This window comes from Maniola jurtina, chromosome 25 (assembly GCF_905333055.1).
Source record: "Maniola jurtina chromosome 25, ilManJurt1.1, whole genome shotgun sequence".
NCBI classification, from domain to species: Eukaryota; Metazoa; Arthropoda; class Insecta; order Lepidoptera; family Nymphalidae; genus Maniola; species Maniola jurtina.
Genome location: NC_060053.1, coordinates 5,020,305 through 5,042,961, shown reverse-complemented (window position 1 = coordinate 5,042,961; position 22,657 = coordinate 5,020,305). Strand labels below are relative to the sequence as shown.

The 22,657-nt window shown below is 36.7% G+C and overlaps 2 protein-coding genes across 2 annotated transcripts; one reads left to right on the top strand and one right to left on the bottom strand.

Annotated features, from left to right (window-relative positions):
• Nucleotides 1-58: 58 nt before the first annotated feature.
• On the top strand, nt 59-3,759 carry LOC123877995 (mitochondrial import receptor subunit TOM20 homolog). The gene is made up of 4 exons (XM_045924967.1): nt 59-326; nt 2,229-2,332; nt 2,886-2,990; nt 3,621-3,759. Exons 1-4 carry the CDS (start codon nt 200-202, stop codon nt 3,747-3,749), a joined length of 465 nt encoding a protein of 154 aa, XP_045780923.1. The 5' UTR covers nt 59-199; the 3' UTR covers nt 3,750-3,759.
• A 7,757-nt stretch (nt 3,760-11,516) lies between these two features.
• On the bottom strand, nt 11,517-21,066 carry LOC123877987 (porphobilinogen deaminase). Its single transcript, XM_045924950.1, has 7 exons — nt 20,775-21,066; nt 19,807-19,879; nt 19,190-19,376; nt 17,264-17,346; nt 15,472-15,656; nt 13,482-13,641; nt 11,517-12,202 (listed from the first exon to the last, which is right to left on the bottom strand). The coding sequence occupies exons 1-7, from the start codon at nt 20,823-20,825 to the stop codon at nt 11,712-11,714; spliced, it is 1,230 nt and encodes a 409-aa protein (XP_045780906.1). The 5' UTR covers nt 20,826-21,066; the 3' UTR covers nt 11,517-11,711.
• Nucleotides 21,067-22,657: the final 1,591 nt, after the last annotated feature.

The window sequence follows — 22,657 nt, the reverse complement described above, 5'->3', positions numbered from 1 at the left end:
AATCAAAGTCTTAATTTTGAACACAGCGCATCCATTGCAAAATCATAGTCAGTGTTGCCAACTTGATATAATAGAATTTTTTGAAAGAAATTTGTAAATGGCGATTGACTAACCGCAAAAATATTCAACAAAAACGAGTGTTTACTGTGTCTTTTATCATACTTTTATGGATAATTAGTTAAATATATCTTTTAACAAAATGGAGATTACACGTACAACGCTCGGTATAGCCTGCGGTTTGGCCGGAACACTTTTCCTAGGCTATTGTGTTTACTTTGACCAACAACGACGCAAGGATCCTTTATTTAAAAAGAAGCTTAGAGAACGTAAGTTTTAAATGAAAACCTTAATTAACCTTTAGAAAATATCTCTTTTCTCAGTTCTCAATAATAAGATTTAATATTAGACACATTGTTGTATAATTTCCAACCTATAAATTTACGTGATGGGTTTCTCAATGTACCTACTGAATTAATTATTATAAAAAATTTCGATTGCGGCATTGTAGAAAACTCAAAAAACTATAACTACTATGCTCCATTAAAGTTTATTTAAAACCTAGATGCAACTATGTTACATACTTTGATAAGTCGATAAGAAATCATATAGCCTAGCTAATGTAGTAGGTATGTAATACTACAATCAGAAAATTAGCTTCACATCTATTTAACTATAAATGATGTTATACAAACTAGACATAGCTACATTGAAATTAACCTTTAAAATAATCAGTACAAATAAATATTTAAAGTTTACTTTGCAATACAAGTTAATAAGTAACTATTATAATGCAAGAAAGCAGAGTAAATTCTGGATCCGCTATTATACTAAAATAAATATTCAAAAAAGAGAGGTTAGGATGAGTTTAATCAGGAACTCCTTGCTTAGTACCTACAATATTAATTCACCACGACAGTCCCTGAATCTCCATAATTTCACTATCAGGGTTATAAAGTTGGGCCTAAAATCATCTTGCCAACTGTTTCTATTTATTTTTAAAAAATCTAATTGGGCCATACATCTCAGTGAAAACAGTGTACATATATAGGAAAAACCAAATTGAAAACCTCCTTGTTTTTGAATGTTGGTTATAAAGGAATGTTGGTTAAAAAGACTATTGAGTGTTTTTAACTGAATAATAATAGCAGTAATAAACTGCAGTATGAACAAAACATGATTGTAAACTAATTAACTTTTACTTTCCAATAGACTGCAGATGCATGTACAACATACATTTCACTTTCTTTGTGTATGTACGCAATTATGTTGCAGTTTAATGAGGGCAAAAATGCTAATTGAATAATTAAGACCACTAATTTATTCTTATGTACAAAGGTATACAAATAGTTTTACCTCATGTACATATTACAAATTACGTTAAAACTATACAACTATTAAAATTAAATACAGTAAGTACAGTTTAAGGTCATTTTAACCCATTGCCAGCCCACTACTGAGCATGGATCTTCTCTCAAAATGAGAATGGTTTAGGGCCTAAACCATTCTCATGGCCTAAACTTTAGGCCATAGTCTCCCACGCTGGCTTAGTCCAAATCAGTATATTTCTCTGACCTTTGAGGACATTATGAAAAACTCATGGGCACAGGTTTTCTCATAATGTGAAGAAAATATAAGTAGCGTGATTAGAAATAATATTCTTTTGTATTTCCTTTTGTAAGATTTTCCTGTATTGGCCCAAACTACACAGATTATAAAGAAAATATCTAACTTAAGTTTTAAGGTAGCACCTTTACCTACATCAACTATTTCACTTTCAACAAAGTGTACAATGTACATACATACTTATCATATTTTGAAACTAGGTGATGCCCATGACTTCTTCCGCCTGGATGTAGCAGAAAGCTAGCAGACAGACAGACACACTTTTGAATTTATAATATACTAGCTGATACCCGCGACTTCGTTCGCATGGATTTAGGTTTTTTTTTAAATTCCCGTGGGAACTCTTTGATTTTCCGGGATAAAACGTAGCCTATGTGCTAATCCAGGGTATAATCATATCTCCATTCTAAATTTCAGGCCAATCCGTCCAGTAGTTTTTGCGTGAAGGAGTAACAAACATACACATACACACACACACATACATACACACACACATACACACACACACACACACATACAAACTTTCTCCTTTATAATATTATAAGTGTGAAGTATTGATAAATGATTTGATTATTTACTATTGATTACTTTTTATTGTTGGGCAGGTCGTGAGAAAGCACAACAGAATGCAACACGGTCACGTACGGTCGGTGGGCCTCTGCCTGACATGAGTGACCATGAAGCTATGCAGCGGTTCTTCCTACAACAGGTAAGTCATTGGCCCTTCTTTCTTCCCTCTGGGCTGGTTTCTGCACTTAAACATTTCCGTCTGTCGTGCGTGTCATTGGCCCTTATTGATTTGGTTTACTAAGTAGCTGTGTCTAAAACTGGATGGTCCCGGAAATTGACATATACAACTTTTTATCCCTAAAAATTGACAAAGTCTGGAAGAAGCAACAAATGGACAAAGTCTGGACCTTGTCCATGTGGATTCCAGTTTTTTAAATATCTTGTAGCAACTCTTCGATTTTTATGGATAAAAAGTTGTCTACGTCAATTTCCGGGACACAATTATCTCTGAACCAAAAATATAAATTGGTTAAACAGATAGACCTTTAAGAATCCCCTGAGAACTCTTTCATTTTCCGTATAAAAAATAGACTATGTCTGTGCCTGGGATGTAAGCTAATTCTGTACAAAATTTCATCAAAATCAGTTAAACTGTTGGGCTGTGAAAGACTAGAAGATGGACACACTTTCTCACTCACTTCACACTCCTTAACCTCAGCTATTGAGGTTCTAATCTTCTAATCTTCTGATAGATCCAACTGGGTGAGGAGCTCCTAGCGGCGGGAGACCTCGAGGCGGGCGTGGAGCACCTCGGACAAGCTGTTGCAGTGTGCGGACAGACACAGCAACTTTTGAGTGTATGTATTTTTCATATTGATTTGTTTCTTCTAATAAGTTTAATTGATTTTGTGAAGTGGTGATAGTAAAAAGAATACCCGCCTGGATTTGTTGTGGGCTCTTCTCAGAACCTTCTTAGCTTTAGTTTTAAGTTTCCTTAATTAATTATCACCATTACATCATTATCTTACAAATTCAACAATTGAAAATCAATAACTTAATATTTAAAAAACACCTGACCCAAAAATCTCCATAAGAAAACTAGAAAAGAGCTGATAACTTTCAAACGGCTGAACCGATTTTCTTGGATTATAGCTAAGAACACTCTCGATCAAGCCACCTTTCAAACAAAAAAAAAACAAAATTAAAATCGGTTCATTCATATAGGAGCTACGATGCCACAAACAGATACACAGAAACACACGTCAAACTTATAACACCCCTCGTTTTGGGTCGGTAGATTTCATGATTCTAGGTCAACGAAAGTACCCTATAGGTTTTCTTGACAGATGGACAGACAGACCGACAACAAAGTGATCCTATAAGGGTTCCGCTTTTCCTTTTGAGGTAGGGAACCCTAAAAAGATAGGAAATGTTCACACTCAAAATATAAACCAAGTTTCCAAACAATTGTGGTGTTGTAATATCAGGTACTTCAACAAACGATGCCGGCTCCAATCTTCCACCTTCTGCTCAAGAAGCTCCCGGAAGTGTCGGAGCGGCTGCGCGCCTCCATGCGCGCCGGCGGCGCCACGCTCCAAGAGGAAGATGTCGAATAAACTCTGTGCTTAACTCCTGGCCTATTATTTCTGTTAGGGGGTCCATAAGGTCATAGGTAGTGCATCAGTCATGAGTAGACCCCATTTACCAGGCGTCACTATAGGTGATTGGGTAGATTAGGGACAAGATGTCACACTTAGGTATAATCTTTAAGAAAATTATGACAAGACACACAAAAAAAATTGCAAATCAGACCAGAAACCTCAAAAACAGTCACAGACACAACAGTCAATTTAGAAATATCATTAGATTGCAAGCATTGAAACTCATTAGTAACCAATAGAATTGAGCAAACACCATCACCTGAAGATATGCCTCTTGACAGCTCAAATATTAACGGTGAAATAAGCACTTATTCCCAATTTTCTGCATCAACATTACATGACACGCAGACCCACTCCGACAGTAAAAAATTGGTTGTCTGTAAAGTCGGTTTACTGACGATAATTGAACGTGACAACAAAGGCCGATTGTGCTTCTTTGTCGCTCGTTCCGCGCTCTCGCTTGCACTTCAAGCCTTACATGGAACGCCTCAGAGCGAGGTAACGCCGCATGGGTCATGTTTTTTCGTGCGTGCAGCCGGCTCTATCGAATTATAAGACGTTGGCACGTCAAAAACGATAAATCTATGGAAACTTCAAAGGTATCTAATAGTTTTATAACGAGCAATGGAGTCCAGTTGTGTTTATACTGACTTTAAAAATCAACGTGCCTCACCTGTTTTTCTTAGCGATATAAATGATATGTCTCCAATGTCTATAACATCTACACATTCAAAATGCAGTCAGAAAAGCTCTGGTTATGGAAAAATTAACCTTTGTTTAATTCCTTTGGAGGACACGCTAGAGGAACAAAACTCAGATATTTCATCTCATAATATTGATGAAGATGAGACACCAAAAAATACAAGCAAAAGAAATTCTCTAAATATATCTTAAATCTTGTATTTAAAAAACCGACCAAGTGCCCTAAAGGTTTTCTTGACAAACAGGACGAACGGACGAACAGACAGACAGACAGACAACAAAGTGATCCTGTAAGGGTTCAGTTTTTCCTTTTGAGGTACGGAACCCTAAGAAGAAGAGGAAAGAGTTTTTCGTTGTAACGAACGGCGTTATAAAGAGTTTCCATTGTACTTGTCATAAACCTAAAGATTTTAAGTGTTCCATCTTGCCCCTACGTCCCCCATATTCATTTTAACGTCTGGAAATCTGGCTAGATAATGGATCATCCATCATCCAGGTCATGCATACATTGTAGATTATCCATCAGCACTGACTTGTACTGGCTGATGATGATGATGATGATCACTGACTTGTGACTGATACGAGTAGGCTGGAACTGCAATTGCCGAGCTGTTTTATTTAAGCCGATTTAATTATTATCGCTGTTTTGGTGCTTAAGAGGGCTCACTCCGTCACTCGTTTCATACAATCGTAGTTCCAATTTCATTTGAATATTAAGCAACCAAAGTCCATGAAATTTTGCAGACATATTCTAGAAACTAATATCTATGTCTGTGGTTTTCCAGATTTCTGTTAAAATATTCGGTTTCAAAGTTACGCGGTCTTAAAAAATTTCATACAAATCTTTGAGCCCCTGTAATTTTAAAACTACATATTTTTAGAAAAATCTAAAACACCACAGACACAGATATTAGTTTCTAGAATATGTATGTAAAAATTTCATGGACTTTGGTTGCTTAATATTCAAATGAAATTGGAACTACGATTGTATGAAACGAGTGACGGAGAGAGCCCTGTTAAAGTAGCTATGAGCGTACTCGGAACTAAAAATGATGAAACTTTTGTCAACATAGTGTCAATACGTAGATCATTTGATGTAAGGTCAATTTTAATGCTCAGTACGCTCAGTGGAGTTTCAAATCGGCACAAAAAACTCATTTTGTATGGCACACCTTTTCCAGCGTACTCTGCAAGTGTGGATCGATCTGGAAACAAGCATGCTGCTACTTTTTATTCACTATTATTCTAATGAACAACTCTTGAATTAATAGTGAGTCTTATGACTGAAGTGTGAATGTGAAATATATTAATGAGAATTTAGTTAAGGGGCATGAGACGGGTCTGCCCGTAAAATTCAAATTTTTGGGTTTTTCGCAATTTGTAAACTAATACGACAAAGTAGGCTTATGGCATTCTAATTGCGACAATGGCAGTATCATCTCCACAGGTTTGTATAAAAATCTTTACTTGAAAGTGTCCAGTTTAAGAAATTAGTCAGAGTTTCGACTAATTTGTGAGTAACTCACGTCAAACTCATTATTTTGACTAATATCTTAAACTTCAAGTTAAGATTTTTATATAAACCTGTGAAGATGATACTGCCATTGGCGCAATTAAAGTGCCATAAGCCTACGTTGTCGTATTAGTTAACAAATTGCGAAAAACCAAATTAAATTTGAATTTCGCGGGCACACCCGTCTAGGGCACTTTAAAGGATTAATTTTGAATTATTATTTATCCTAATTATATAATTAAAACTGGAGAAGTTGCAGCATGCTTTTTAGAGGGTAGGTATTTGACAAATCTTACCACTACCTTTACCAAATAACTTCTTTAGAATTTTTTGTTTTATGAAAACGTTTTATTGAAGAGGCTGTATGTATGGTCAGGTGAATAATTCATGCACAAATGTTGCCATTAAAAAAACCACAAATTAGTTGAATACCCTTTGACCCAGAAGGAGAAATTCTTCATACTTTTTCTTTTGCCTATTGCTAAAGTCGTCAAATTCTTACACGAAACTACTACTAGTATGAACTTGGTACATAGGGATATTATCAAAGGTTAATATAACGCGTCCAAACTAAGAAAGGGAAATGGATTTTGTATGAAAAAATATTATATTAAAAAATATCTAGGATATAGGACGTGACAATATGGCGGATACAACTTCCTTTCTCAGTTTGAACGCGTTATATCATATTTCTTTTATTAAATTATATTCCAAAGACCTAATTCCTTGTAATTCGCTAGGTGTATTGAAATTGACTGACTGTAATTATTAGTACAATAATATTTTGCTAAGAATTTTAACCATGTAAAAATAATTTCCGTACCTAAAATTAACTGTTCATTTATTAATAAGACGTTCTTAAAATCGTTATTACTGATAGATACAAGGTTAAAAGTTATAGATGTAGTGAATTAATTAACAATTAATTTGTAATTGTTTCCAAATCCTTCAATATTTTTTTGTAAAGTGAAAAAATGTTTGGTTTTTGTTATTTTAATCGTTAGAGCTGTGATTGGAAAACTAAAAACAAGGACTTAATTAGTTAAAAGTTAAAGTTTTCAAAAAAACCCGACTGCGGTTTGCACTACATCTTTTCAGCCCGCCCATCAAAGCACAAAAAATCCGCCATTTTGATTTTTTAAGAATTTTATTCACCTAGGTCCTCTATCAATGACCTAGGTACTTGAAATTCCTTGTCAAATGACACTCGCGCTATTCAAACAAATCTAATGACGTATCATTTATCAAAATCGGCTGAGCCGTTGAGGAGTTACTAACGAACATAGGAAAGGACATACATGCATACAGGTCAAACACATAACCTTCCTTTTGGGCTTCCGCAGTCGGGTAAAACAAGCAATATTTCTTTGTAAAACGCTTTTTGATACAAATGACTAAATATTGTGTTGGTTACCGTTTCGTACTCTGATTTGTTCATGCGAAAAGAAAAATGGTTGAAATTTCTTTATAAAATATCTCATATTTATTCGTAAATACTAGATATTTAATATAGAAATTTCAACTAAATTAAACATTAATAAAAGCGTTTCACAGAGAAAACATTAATAAATAATTTTATTTACCAGCTCTCCAATGCGCAAAGTAGTTTAAAGAAAAGAAAAATTAGAAAATCTAACATTATAAAAAGTATCTAGGTTTTTTTATTTTGTTAGTAGTTTTTAGTTTTTTTTACCTATTTAGTTATTCACATTGTATGTTTGAATTTTGATTGAAGTTTTGTTGTGAAATAAACGTACCTACTGTACAATGTTCGTTGTTTTATTTCAAAACCCTGGTCGCTAAGCTAAGATGTATTTCTACTGTCTAGCTACGTAACCCTATTTTGGGTTGGAAAAGTTGAAAAAACTTTTTTTAATAATCATTTTTTGTATGTCACTGGTTCTTTTTTCTAAATTTTATTCAAATAAAGTTAACCCTTGACTGCAATCTTACTTGGTGGCAAGTGATGATGCGAGCTAACTTGGAAGGAAGTTTTTCATTGAACCTGTTACGTCAAAATTATGAACGAAAATTGAAAACTAGCCTACTATACAATACAAAACTGAATTCTTGTGCATTTATTTCTTCCTTCCCCGGTAAATCCGTGTCTAAGGCATAGGTATAGTGGCGTGCACAAGTTTGAAGCCAAGGCATGTATTTATTATGAACTTATTTTCTGGCGGGAAATGATAAAAAAATAAGCATTGATTTATTCGAGTATGGTAACCAGTGCTTTTATGTCTCTATGAGCTGCACGACACTGCGTAGGTACCGGTAAGAGCATAGGTAATCGACGGGCAGGCGAATCTACAGGAACGACGAGTGTAAGTATCCCGTAAGTATGATACTCCCCTAAACCCATACTCCTTTGGTTTCTATACTGCATCGTACCAGAACGCTAAATCGCTTGGCGGCATGACTTTGTCGGTAGGGTAGGTAACTAGTCACGGCCGAAGCCTCTCACCAGACGATATTTTTTTTAACCGTTGCTAAACCCACCCTGGTGACAAGTGAGCTTTTGACTGTAATTTCACCTTGTGGTTAGTGACGATGCATTGTAAGATGGTAGAGGTCGTCGTCAACCGATATTCCTTCGGGAAATGACGTGAGTAATCACCCATCATCATCGTGATCAACTCATCCCCGGCTCAGTACTGAGCACGAGTCTCTTGGAATGAGAACAGTTGTAGCCATCTACCCCCCATCTCAGGCACCCGGGGAGCAGCGCATGCGGCTCGCAGTCTCAAGCGAGACGCGCAACGAGCTGAGTCCCTATGAAAAAGGACCCCCGATGAGTTCGAAACTAGCCGGGCTTACATCGACTAAATACATGAGTATAGCCGTTACATTCTATACTTACTCGTAAAGTGGAAATCACTCACGGTAGTTTAAACATTAAAATGAGGAGAGCTTAAAAGCTGTTGACACGCGCGCACGTACACGTGACACTTACTTGTGACGCGCGTGAATCCGTAGACATAACTGCACGCATTACGCCACGTTCACGCCACGCAAGCGGTATGCCATGTCTCATACAGTTCGATACATTACAACGCAATGCTACGTGCTACGTCTACGCGCGACGCGACGCATACTTGGCCTGTGTGGCCGGCGCTTAACATGGTTAAGCCACAGTCCAACGCGCTAGCTTTGGCTGACTGGATTGGAAGACTTCACACACTTTTGAGAACATTATGGTGAACTCACATCAATACAAGTTTCCTCACCATGTTTTCCTTTACCGTTAAATCAGATATTTGATTGCTTAAAACGTACCTAACCCTAATAATTAATTAATTCCAAATCTTTTAATCAGCGTCGCTGATTAATACAAGGATCGATGCCAAAAAAAAGTCAAAAATCCCATGTCATAGAACATTTTATTTAAAACTACAATATAACCCATTTACAACAAAAAACTACAACAATAAGTACCACTATGATTACAAAAATAATATCCCTGAAAGTGAACCTTATAAAGCAATAAGTAGAAGTAAGTACAAGTCGTTCTATTTCATGAAGCCCGCTCACCCTTGGCTGTAGTAGTGAATGTATCGATAAGCGTTAAGAGGCAAGCGACGGGTCCTTTTTTTCCTCTATCGTCTGGCTTTACAAAGATTAGCCAATGTCAAGTTTGTAGTTATTTGTAACAAGTTAGTTAAACTATACAAGTATGGACCCCGTCTGTGCCGGCGCTCGCCGACACACGCACAGAACCCCCTTAGAGCGCTTTCCAGTCAGTTTTAACAAAAAAAAACACTCCAAAAAGGCAGAGCACGCCCGCCAGCTAACACCAACACAGACGAAGTCAGCGACGGGTCTAACCGCGAAATTCAAATTTTATTTGGTTTAAAGATTTTTATATAAACCTGTGAGGATGATACTGCCATTGCCGCAATTAAAGTGCCATAAGCTTTCTTTGTCGTATCAGTTTACAAATTGCGAAAAACCAAGTAAAATTTGAATTTCGCGGGCAGGGCCGTCGCTTCCACCTTAATCTAGTTCGTAAGTTTTATTTATTTTTGTAATATTTTAGTTTGGTTAAATTTAAAAAAAAAATTAACTACTCAAGAAAGTTTTCAGGTCAAAAATATGGATATTTAGACGCTAGTAACTTTTATATAATCACACTAATATTATAAAGGAGAAAGTTTGTATGTGTGTGTGTGTGTGTGTGTGTGTGTGTGTGTGTGTGTGTGTGTGTGTGTGTGTGTGTGTGTGTGTATGTTTGTTACTCCTTCACGCAAAAACTACTGGACAGATTGGGCTGAAATTTAAAATGGAGATAGATTATACCATGGATTAGCACATAGGCTACTTTTTATCCCGGAAAATCAAAGAGTTCCCACGGGAATTTTAAAAACCTACATCCACGCGAACGAAGTCGCGGGTATCAGCTAGTAAGCAATATTTCTTTAAAATTAAAACATACGAGCATTGTCCTTCATTATTATATCTAGGTACATTTCCTAAAATTTATGAAAATTGGACTAGGTACATTTACGGGGAGAAAAACATTAACGTTGAGTTAAGAGGATCGTCTAGTTGTAAATTTTCAAACAAAAAGGTATGAAAATTTACAACTAGACAATCCTCTTAACTCACACAAACATGGCCAAACGGTCTTCGTGAAATAGAACATCTGTAATACCTTAAAAAAAATAACTAGTAACAAAAATTACATAGACTAAATGAAAAATAGACTGTTGAATTGAAGAGCTGCCAATAATTGATACTTGAGCGAAGAAAAGCCGATAGTAAGGTTCACAAGACATCCATACATGCAGTCTGTTTTTCTTTTAGTCTGTGACAAGATATAACAAACAATTAAAATACTTATTATTCGATTCATGGCAGTAAAGTAAACACAAAATTAATAAAAATGGCGAATTTTCTATATTTGTTCATATTTCATTATGGAGTCAGTCACTTGTGTAAACAATTTTTACAACTGTCTTGAGACCTTAAGGCCTCATTCGCACAAGAGCTTTTTTTAACGTCCGTTAAAAAAGCGTTCAAATAGAACAAATGCATTCCCAAGTATCTGTTCACACGTCAACGCTTTTTTAACGCGCACTTTGTATTTTCAACGCAACACCGGGTTTTAATGCAACGCTTTTTTAACGCACGTGCGAATTAGGGCTAACCATCTATACCTATTTATTTAATAAAACGCGGAGTTTAAACAACTTTTGACACCTACGTGCGTACTTCAAAAGATGGCGGCCAGGATTGACATAACTATCCAAAAAAAAAAAATGTCTTTCTTTAATCTGTGATTCAAATCCATATCCATCCATACAGTATCCATATAGTGTGTGTGTCTGTCTGTCTGCTACCTTTTCACGGCCCAACAGTTTAACAGACTCTGACGAAATTTGGTACAGGGTCAGCTTATATCCCGGGGACGGACAAAGGCTAATTTTTATCCCAGAAAATCAAAGCGTTCCCACGGGATTCCTAAAGACCCATCCGCTTAACCGATTTGTATGAAAAGTACCGTGGTAGCTTACGTCCATGTAATTGACATAGGCAACTTTTTATCCCAGAAAACCAACCAGCTCCCACGGGATCTTTAAAAACCAAAATCCACGCGGACGAAGTCGCAGGCATCTTTAGTATAAGTATTCGATATTAACGGTATAAAAATATGCGCCATATTTAATAATAATAATTCTTCTATAACAATATCTAAGTACCCGTCAAGAGCTCTTAACAATAGAGCTCCGAATGAGGTCCTGCGTAACTTTCATTACATCTAAAGCACCTTTAGATATCAACTCATTAGCTAAATCGCGTCCTAAGTTATCACATTTGATTATAACATCTATTGGAATATTAGGATTTTCTGTTAGACCGCAGAAAATTCTAGTCTTTTTATCTAAATCATCTAAAATATTTGTTGGATTTTCGATTTTCTCAACGCTTTTATCGATTTCGTCGGAATTATTGTCATTTGATTGTTCGTCGGCATTTTCGTCGTCAACCTTAAGTTTTTTGTTACTACCCTCTTCGGTAGGACTGAGTTTGTGTTTGTGCGTTTGTTTTATTTGAGCAAATGTTTGTTCCAATGTGTGCTCGACTTTGGTGAGGCCGTCAAGACTCCAGACTCCGCCTGTGATTGTTAGTTGGAAGTTTGTGTCTAGGGGCTTTAGTTTTGTCGACACGCCTACTGGAGCACTGCAACCGCCACCTAAAGATAAAAAAATATATAAATAAAGTTTACAGTTAGTAGTTTAGTTTACAGTTTTTGTAACTGGCTGACGCCCGCGACTTCGCCCGCGTGGATTTAGGTTTTTCAAAATCCCGTAGGAACTCTTTGATTTTCCGGGATAAAAGTAACCTATGTATCCAGGGTATCTATCTCCACTCGGAATTTCAACCAAATCCGCTCAGTAGTTTTTGCGTGAAAGAGTAACAAACATACACACATACATACATACAAACTTTCGCCATTATAATATTAGTGTGATATAGACTTGTTTGTCATGCCCTAACAAAGCTTCTTTAAGCCAATATCCCGAAGTAAGTCTCAGGATCGTCGTATAGAGCTTATAAAACCAATGTGTTGGTTATCAGGCCTACATTCCATGGCCAAGTTAACTTGCCCACTATTTGTCAACTTATTACTCTTACCCAAAGTCTTAAGAAAGCTCTTTTCAGCCAGTGTCCCGAAGTAAATCTCAGGATGGTTATATCGAGCTTACAAAACCAACGTGTTGGTTATCAGGTGTACATTCTGTGGCCAAGTTAACTTGCCCTGTATTTGTATTACCCAAAGTTTTAAGAAAGCTCATTTCAGCCAATATCATGCAGTACGTCGCAGAATGGTCAGAGCATACAAAACCAATGTGTTTGTTATCAGGCGTATATTCCGTGGCCAAGTTAACTTGCCCAACATTTCTCAACCATTTGTCTTATCCAAAGTTTTAAGAAAGCTCTTTTCAGCCAATATCATGCAGTAAGTCTCAGAATGGTCATAGCTTACAAAACCAATGTGTTGGTTATCAGGCCTACATTCCGTGGCCAAGTTAACTTGGCCAATATTTGTCAACTTATTAGTCTTACCCAAAGTCTTAAGGAAGCTCCTTTCAGCCAATATCATGAGTGCGTCTAGGATGGTCATATAGAGCAAAAGTGTTATCCGGCGCACATTCCATGGCCAAGTTAACTTGCCCAATATTTGTCAACTTGTGTCTTACCCAAAGTCTTAAGAAAGCTCCTTTCAGCCAATATCATGCAGTGCGTCTAGGATGGTCATATAGAGCCAATGTGTTATCCGGCGCACATTCCATGGCCAAGTTAACTTGCCCAACATTTCTCAACTTGTATCTTACCCAAAGTCTTAAGAAAGCTCCTTTCAGCCAATATCATGCAGTGCGTCTAGGATGGTCATATAGAGCCAATGTGTTATCCGGCGCACATTCCATGGCCAAGTTAACTTGCCCAACATTTCTCAACTTGTATCTTACCCAAAGTCTTAAGAAAGCTCCTTTCAGCCAATATCCTGCAGTACGTTTCTGGATGGTTAAAGGGCGCCAACATGTCCAGTAACTGTTGGTTATCCGACCGACACTCCACCGCCAAGGCGCCTTGGCCAACTGCGTACATCATCTCAGCACATGACAGTACCTGAAAACAAATACCAATTTTTTATATTGCACTATTTTTTTTAAAATCTCGTGGGAACTCTTTGATTTTCCGGGATAAAAAGTAGTTTATTTGCTAATCCAGGCTATAATCTATCTCCATTCTAAATTTCAGCCAGTAGTCAGCCGTCCAGTAGTTTTTGCGTGAAGGAGTAACAAACATACACACATACACACAAACTTTCGCCTTTATAATATTAGTGTGATCCAGGCTCTGTTATCGTTAGATGTGGGAAAGACTATTAAGGAGCATGAGACGGGCCTACCCGCGAAATTCAAATTTAATTTGGTTTTTCGCAATTTGTAAACTAATACGACAACGTATGCTTACGGTATTTTATTTGCGACAATGGCAGTCTCATCCTCACAGGTTTATATAAAAATCTTTGCTTGAAAGAGTCCAGTTTAAGAAATTATTTCTTAAACTGGACCTTTTCAAGTAAAGATTTTTATATAAACCTGTGAGGATGAGACTGCCACTGTCGGAATTAGAATAAGATAAGATAAATTTATTTGGCTCAGAAACAAATGTAACATAAACGTAACAAAACACAATTAGTTATAATAATAAACATTACTGCATGTGCACCTGTTTCCTGAACTAGTAAAAACTGTGTCTCGGAAAACAGGGCTTCCAAAACGGAGAATACAAGACAAAGTAAAGCACAAAGTAAAATAAAGATTTCTTGTGAGTGCTTTGGCACCCGTACTAGGAAAACCTGTGTTACGGGTACCGCAGCCTTCCCTCGGATCCATCGATTAGAACTTAACTATACAAATTTGTATTTTAAAAATAATAATTATGTAGAATAGTAATGTAAAACAGAAGTGTGCAAGTGTGTGTGTGTGTGTGTGTGTGTGTGTGTGTGTGTGTGTGTGTGTGTGTGTGTGTGTGTGTGTGTGTGTGTGTGTGTGTGTGTGTGTGTGATATTATTTGTATGTATGATGTAAATTATAGTAGGTACGACGGGTGTGTAAAAGACAACTTGCTATGATTTCACTTCGGCGATCAAGTCCTCAACTTCATAGTAACTAAGTTTCTTTAACCAAGCATTAACCGTTTTTTTTAAGTTGGGTTTGTTGTATTTAGATATATTAAGTGTGTCATTTATTCTATTATAAAGTTTAGGGCTAAGGAAGTGGTAATGTCTTCCGGCAAGTGCGGTTCTCCTCGGCAACATTAAGAATATCTTTGGTTTGCGTCTTATTAAAATATTAACATTTGCTTCGGATTGAACTTTTGTTTCTGAGTGTTTGCGTAAAATAACCTGGGAGATAAAGAGCTGCCGGACATTCAAAACGTCCCACTCTTGGTAAAGTGCCGACGTGGGATACCTGCGCGGTCTGCTACCCAGAACCTTAAGAATACCTCTTTGGGCGCGCTCCAGTCGTAACATATCAGTTTTATTGGAGCCACCCCAAACTGTGATGCAGTACGATAGTAAGGACTGCACTAGTGCAAAGTACACAGTTATCAATAATTTTTGGTCGCAGACCGTTCTCAGCTTCCTCAGAATAAACATAAGCTTTCGGATACGATTAACCAAAACGTTTATATGTTTTTTCCAGCTAAGAGTACTTTCTATTGTTAACCATAAGAATGCCATAAGCCTACATTGGCATAAACTTGGAGGAGGCTCGCACAACACCGAGAGGAATGGCGTGCACGTGAGGAGGCCTATGTCCAACAATGGATTAACAAGGGCTAAGAAAGAAGAGAAGAAGAAGCCTACATTGTCGTACTAGTTTACAAATTAACCAAATTAAATTTGAATTTTGCGGGCAGGCCGGTCTCATGCCCCATAATACTTACCCTGGATATCCGATTTCCCCAGCCCATTCTCTGAAGCCCGGAATAAGCGAGTAATAAGGCGGAATATTCCTTGGTGGGCGCATCCAGCTTACGCAGTCTAGTGTTGAGGTTACCACGAACGTCTGTTATCGACAAATGTGGGAACGATCCTCTTAGCTGCGCAGTGCGTCGGAGTGAGGAAGTACCTGATTAAAAAAAATCTGGTTAATGACTGTTTCACACCAATTGCGTATGCAGCACGTACACGTGACACGTGCGCAGTGACGCGCGTGATCCCGTTGATACAACGGAACGTTCACGTAGACGTAATCGTCTACGTAAACGTTCACGCCACGCAAGTGGTATGCCATGTTTCATACAGTCCCATACATTACAACGCAATGCTACGCGCTACGTCTACGCTTACGCAGCTTGTGTGAACGAGCTCTAAATGTGTGTCGGACCCGCACACGAAGAGTTTCGAAAAGATATAACACTTTTGTGTAACAGTGCAAGTTAAAAACGGACATCGCCATCTATATGTGATTTAGTAAACTAATTAATTATTTATTTCTTCGTGATTAAATGATGTTTTTGGTGATAAAACCACAAATTCATGGTTTTCGGATTTTTTCCTTTACTTGTGCTATAAGTCAACAGGAAATCTTTGATTCCCTTTTCTTGACAGATTCGACAACAAAGTATCTTATTCCTTTTTTCTTTTTGAGGTACAGAACCCTAAAAAATAAAAACTGGTGAGGTTCCGCCGCCAACGTTTTTACTGTTTTTAAGATAACTCAAACATGTTGTTTTCAATAGATATAATCATTATTATCATTTAAGGCTTTAAGTACATAACATAAGTAGCAACTGTTTAAACAAACCCATACTTGACTTTTTCACTATGTGTAACTAGCTAATGCCCGCGACTTCGTCCGCGTGGATTTAGGTTTTTAAAAATCCCGTGGGAACTCTTTGATTTTCTGGGATACAAAGTAGCCTAGGTTACTCTCCAGGTCTTTGACTATAGTCACGCAAAAAATACCGAAGATCCGTAGCTCCGTTGCGATGTGATTGAAGGACAAACCAATAAATCAACAAACAAATCAATCAAGAGTGAATAGGCAACTTCTAGGCAAGCCCCGACCCAAAAAGAGGGGTGTTATAAGTTTGACGTGTGTATCTGTGTATCTGTCTGTGGCATCGTAGCTCTGAAACTAATGAACCGATTTTAATTTAGTTTATTTTGAAGGACAAACCAATAAACCGACAAACAAATCAATCAAGAGTGAATAGGCAACTTCTAGGCAAGCGCGCTCCATCGTAGGCTGCATTATCACTTGCTAGCAGGTCTGATTGCAGCCAAGCGCTAGTCTATATAATTTAAAAAAAAAAAAAACACTTTCGCATTTATAATATGGGTAGTGATTAATTCACTTTTATTATAAGTACAATCCAAATAACATGTTTTGAAGTAAACAGTAGTCATTAAAGAAAATTTACACAGTTGTCAACTTTTACGCACATTCGCATTGTTAAATTAACCCACGACCCAAAACAGGGGTGTTATAAGTTTGACGTGTGTATCTGTGTATGTCTGTGGCATCGTAGCTCCTAAACTAATGAACCGATTATAATTTAGTTGTTTTTGTTTGAAAGGTGACTTGATCAAGAGTGTTCTTAGCTATAATCCAAGAAAATCGGTTCAGCCGTTTGAAAGTTATCAGCTCTTTTCTAGTTACTGTAACCTTCACTTGTCGGGGGTGTAATAAATTTTTAATTTACACTTGTAGAAGAAAGAATATGTTCTTACCAATAACTGAACCAGTAGGTAGAGACGCTAAAGTGCATTCCTTGACATCATCACGTAAAACTAAAGCATCTCTGGGGTCTTCCCTGGAAATTAATAAACAATTTCATCACACTTCACACTAATATTATAAAGGAGAAAGTTTGTAAGTGTGTGTGTGTGTGTGTGTATGTTTGTTACTCCTTCACGCAAAAACTACTGGACGGATTGGGCTGAAATTTAGAATGGAGATAGATTATACCCTGGATTAGCACATAGGCTACTTTTTATCCCGGAAAATCAAAGAGTTCCCACGGGAATTTTAAAAACCTACATCCACGCGAACGAAGTCGCGGGTATCAGCTAGTCTGATATAAAAGAAAAAGATGACTGACTGACTGATATATCAACGCACAGCTCAAACTACTGGACGGATCGGGTTGAAATGGCATGGAGCCTAACTATTATCATAGTTTTGCGATGTTATTACCTATCTGGTTACATATAGGATCATTTTGTTGTCTGTCTGTCTGTCTGTCCATCCGTCTGTCCGTCGTGTCTGTCAAGAAAACTTATAGAGTACTTCCCGTTGACCTAGAATCATGAAAGGCAGGTAGGTAGGTCTTATTGCACAAGTAAAGGAATAAATCCGAGAACCGTGAATTTGGGGTTAAATCACAGAAAAAAAAAGTGTTTCAATTTTCAAAGTAAGCTAACTATACCAAGTGGGGTATCATATGATAGGGCTTTACTTGTACATTCTAAAACAGATTTTTATTTATTTTTACGCATAATGGTTTTTGATTTATCGTGCAAAATGTCAAAAACTACTCGAATACGGAACCCTCGGTGCGCGAATCTGAGTCGCACTTGGCCGGTTTTTTAATGAATGTAAACAATACCTAATAGTTGAGACATTCTGACGTATGATAAAGATTTTATTTGCCCGAATAGGATTTCAAATAAGATAAGAAGGTCAAGGTTTGAATTTTTGTAATCTCTATGGTCTACTGTTAGGTATAAAATTGTAATGGCTATTCATTTATTGGTTTTGCAAATTTCTCATAATAATTAATGTTTTAAACTAATAATTTGATGACCTTATCTATATGTATATCCAATGTATCCTAGGCCTACATATTTCTTCTTATCATTAAGTAAAGTAAGTAGTGACAGTGAGCGCCTAGTGGTTAACACATGTGCCTCTATTCGGTGGATCCTCATGAAGTCCATACTAATATTATAAATGCGAAAATGTGTCTGTCTGCTAGCTTTTCACAGGACAACAGTTCTTTTTTTCTTAAAGAATATTTAGCCATGATAATCATGACTAATACTCCCCTTTCCCCTCCAATTAAGCGTAAAGCTTGTGCCAGGAGTGGGTACGACAATCGTGCAACGGGTGGGGTTTGAACTGCCGACCTTTCGGAATTCAGTCCGCTCCTCAGCCGTTGAGCTATCGAGGCTCTCAAACCGTTTAACCGATTTTGATGAAAGGTACAGAGTTAGGTTACATCTTGGAGACAGACATATGCTACCTACTTTTTATCCCAAAAATCAACAGGATAAAAAGTAGCATAGCATTTTCCACAGGATTCTTAAAAGCCCATCCGTTTAACTGATTTATATGGTCCCGGAAATTGACATAAGCAACTTTTTACCGCGAAAAAGCAGAGTTCCCATGGGGTTTTTAAAAAACCTAAATCCACTCAAACGAAGTCGCGGGTATCATCTAGTCATTATTATAAATGCGAAAGCATGTCTGTCTATCTGTCTGCTAGCTTTTCACGGCCCCTGCGTCCAACCGATTTTGACGAAATTTGGCATAGAGATAGATTATATTCTGAGGATGGGCACAGGCTACTTTTCCCAAATAAATCAAAGAGTTCCCACATGATTTTTGAAAAACCTAAATCTACATCATCTAGTATAATATGATTTGACTGATACCTTTCAAACACAGCTCCAATAGCTAGTCCATCAGGCAGCGAAGTAGGTAAATCTTTCAGGGAATGTACTACAAAGTCTACAGTGTCATTTCTTAAAGCATCCTCCAGGTCTTTGGTGAACAGAGATTTCTCTCCAATCTTCGGCAGGGAGACGTCCAGGATTCTATCACCTAACGTTGTCATGGTTACTGAAAAAGAAAATCTATGAAGTAATAATTCCAATAGTAACTCAATGGTCACTTTATAGAGTAATAGATTTCAGGGTCAAAATAGGGTTTTTTTTTAAAGAATATTAGCCATGCTAATCATGACTAATACTCTTTCCCCTCCAATTAAGCGTAAAGCTTGTGCCAGGAGTGGGTATGACAATAGTGCAATGGGTGGGGTTTGAACCACTGACCTTTCGGAATTCGTCCGCTCCTCAACCGTTGAGCTATTGATAGCTCAACCATTGAAGATCTGATTGAATTCTGAACACAAACCTTATAACACAATTAAAGCCTCGAGGCTATAATTGTGTTAAAAGGTTTGTGTTAAGGTGTTGATTGGGAGATGTTTGAAGGGGACTTTGTTATCTTATATTTTTGGTCTTACTTAAAGTAGAAATAAAAATCATACCTATCTTAAATTCTTTATCAGGATAAACTTTCTTTAAGCTGTCAATAACAAAATTAGTTTGAATGAGCGCCAACTGAAAAAAAAAACATTAAGTATGGGTATAGCACATAGCTGACACTCCTGTGGTAGTGCAGCAGTGCGTAATGTGCTACTAGTAATGTGTACATAAAATATTAATAAGTATGAATAACTAGGGGATGCCCGCGGCTTCGCCCGCGTGGATTTCGATTTTTTAGATCCCATGGGAACTCTTTGATTGTCCGGGATAAAAAGTAGCCTATGTCCTTCCCTGGAATGTATTCCAAGTCTGTACCTTTCATTAAAATCGGTTCAGCGGTTGGGCCGTGAAAACGTAGCGGACAGACAGACAGACACACTTTCGCATTTATAATATTAGTATGGATAAGTAGTTAAAATGGGTAGTATAATGAGCTTTGGCCTGTGACTGCATCTTGAGGATTTGGGTTCTTTAGAGTCCATTAGAAATCCTCTACTTTAGCAGAATACACAGTATACGGGCATTGGTATTGTCCTGGTTCAAGTACTATTTAAGCTTAATTATCTTATTTTATTTAAGTAAATTAAGTAGTGAGACATTAAGAAGTAACAAAAAAAAAGCATTTTTGAGTTTATAATGACTAGCTGATCTCTGTGACATTATCCGTATGGATTTAGGTTTTTTAGGAATCCTGTTGGAATTTTTCAATTTTTAAATTTTTCAAATTTTATTTATTTATTATAGAAGCTAATTACAAAAATTCAAGTTTCTAGACAGCAATTTCAGCTGTGCATTGATAGGTTAGTCAGCCTGTTTTTTCTTTAATAGGTATATTATAAAGATAAGTATAGATAGTTGATTAATAGTAGTTACTTGGTATTAAATAAGCAAGTATGAGAGATATAATAATCCAATTAGGTGGTTAGGTGGAAAAAAAACTTATAATTTATAAATTTCCATATGCAATCACCTCGCTCTTCCTCGAACCGACACGAATAACATGTTTCCCTTGATTATCCATTTCAAGAATATAATTAATTTGAATAGAAATAAATTTTATAGGTTATAACATAACACTAAAGAAAATCTAAAAAGGCGCCTTTAACTACACTTTAGGCATTATTATCGTAAAAACTAATCAAATACTTGTCACTAACACTGTAGTGGACAAGTAATAATAAAACTATTAAACTGTTTTAAATTATTTTTAAGTTATCGTAACCATGTACGATAAACTTTCGATAAGAAATGTCAACTGTCAAAACTATGGATGACAGCCAATGAGTGTCACGGGGATAAGGAGGAGAATGACGAATGAATTTAGTATCGACAGAATCGATTTTTATCATTCAATCAATTATGAATACGATTCGGTAATAAAATTAGAATATTTTACCGTTTGATATTTTTTTTTTTTACCGATTATCGTGAGTCATTTCCATTAGAAGCATAGATTGTTACGGCTATACTCAAGTATTTAGTCGATGTAAGCTCAACTAGTTTCGAAACCCATCCGAAATCCTTTTTAGAGTTCCGCACCTCAAAAGGAAAAACGGAACCTTAAAGGATAACATTGTTGTCTGTCAAGAAAACCTATAGGGTATTTCCTGTTGACCTATCAGGCAGGTAGGTATGTCGTATAGCACAAATAAAGGAAAAATCCGTAAACCACGTGATCGTTGTGATCAAAGTTAGATCGATAAAAGTATAGAAATAAATGATGCATTTATATTATTAATAAAAAACGTATAATTTTTATCATTTATTTATTAATCTCATTTAACCTTATTTTTAAACATGTTAACAAAAAAATAACAGAAACACCTAACTACAAATAAAACTTTAAAAAAATACATCGATTTTTAAGTGAGTTAGTAAATCAATATTGTGAAAACAATTTATAATTCGAATCGATTTTTATCGAACAACCGCTGCGACATCACGTCACTAACCATTGCAGACATTAACGAATGACGTTTCAAAATGTTACCATGTAACATCTTACATCTCATAAGATGCGCCTTGCTTTAAAATTAGTTAAATATTTACACAAATGAATTTCTTATATTTGCTAAGAATTTATAGAAGCGGCCAAGGTTACAAATAAAACTATAATTAAATAAAATATTTGATTAATATAAAGCCGTCCAATTTGTTGCTAAGTTCTTGTAACCTATCAGTAAGGATTCCAAAAAAAAATTTGTCGTCTGTAAAGTCGGTTGACGATAGTTGAACGTGACAACAAAGGCCGATTGTGCTTCTTTGTCGCTCGTTCCGCGCTCTCGCTTGCACTTCAAGCCTTACATGGAACGCCTCAGAGCGAGGTAACGCCGCATGAGTCATGTTTTTCCGTGCGTGCAGCCGGCTCTATCGAATTATAAGACGTTGTCACGTCAAAAAGTTGATATTGACCTGTACGTCGTTCCTAAATCCTAATACTGACCAAATTCATCACAATGTCGCTGCAGACGAATATCTACGCGGGGCGAGCTAGGCTAAAGCATCTACGGGGCTACCTGCGCAAAAAAAAACCTCAGAATGTTCAGAGCATTAAAGAAGTTTGGCGTCATTTCTTTTAAATTATAAAATACTTATAATCATAGTTTCCACTATCATCTTAGTATGCTATCTTATAAAAAAGGGTTAGTTATATTTTACAAGTAAAATGTCAGCAATTACTCGTATATATTTTTAACCCCCGACGCAAAAAGAGGGGTGTTATAAGTTTGACGTGTGTATCTGTCTGTGGCATCGTAGCGCCTAAACGAATGAACCGATTTTAATTTAGTTTTTTTTGTTTGAAAGGTGGCTTGATCGAGAGTGTTCTTAGCTATAAACCAAGAAAATCGGTTC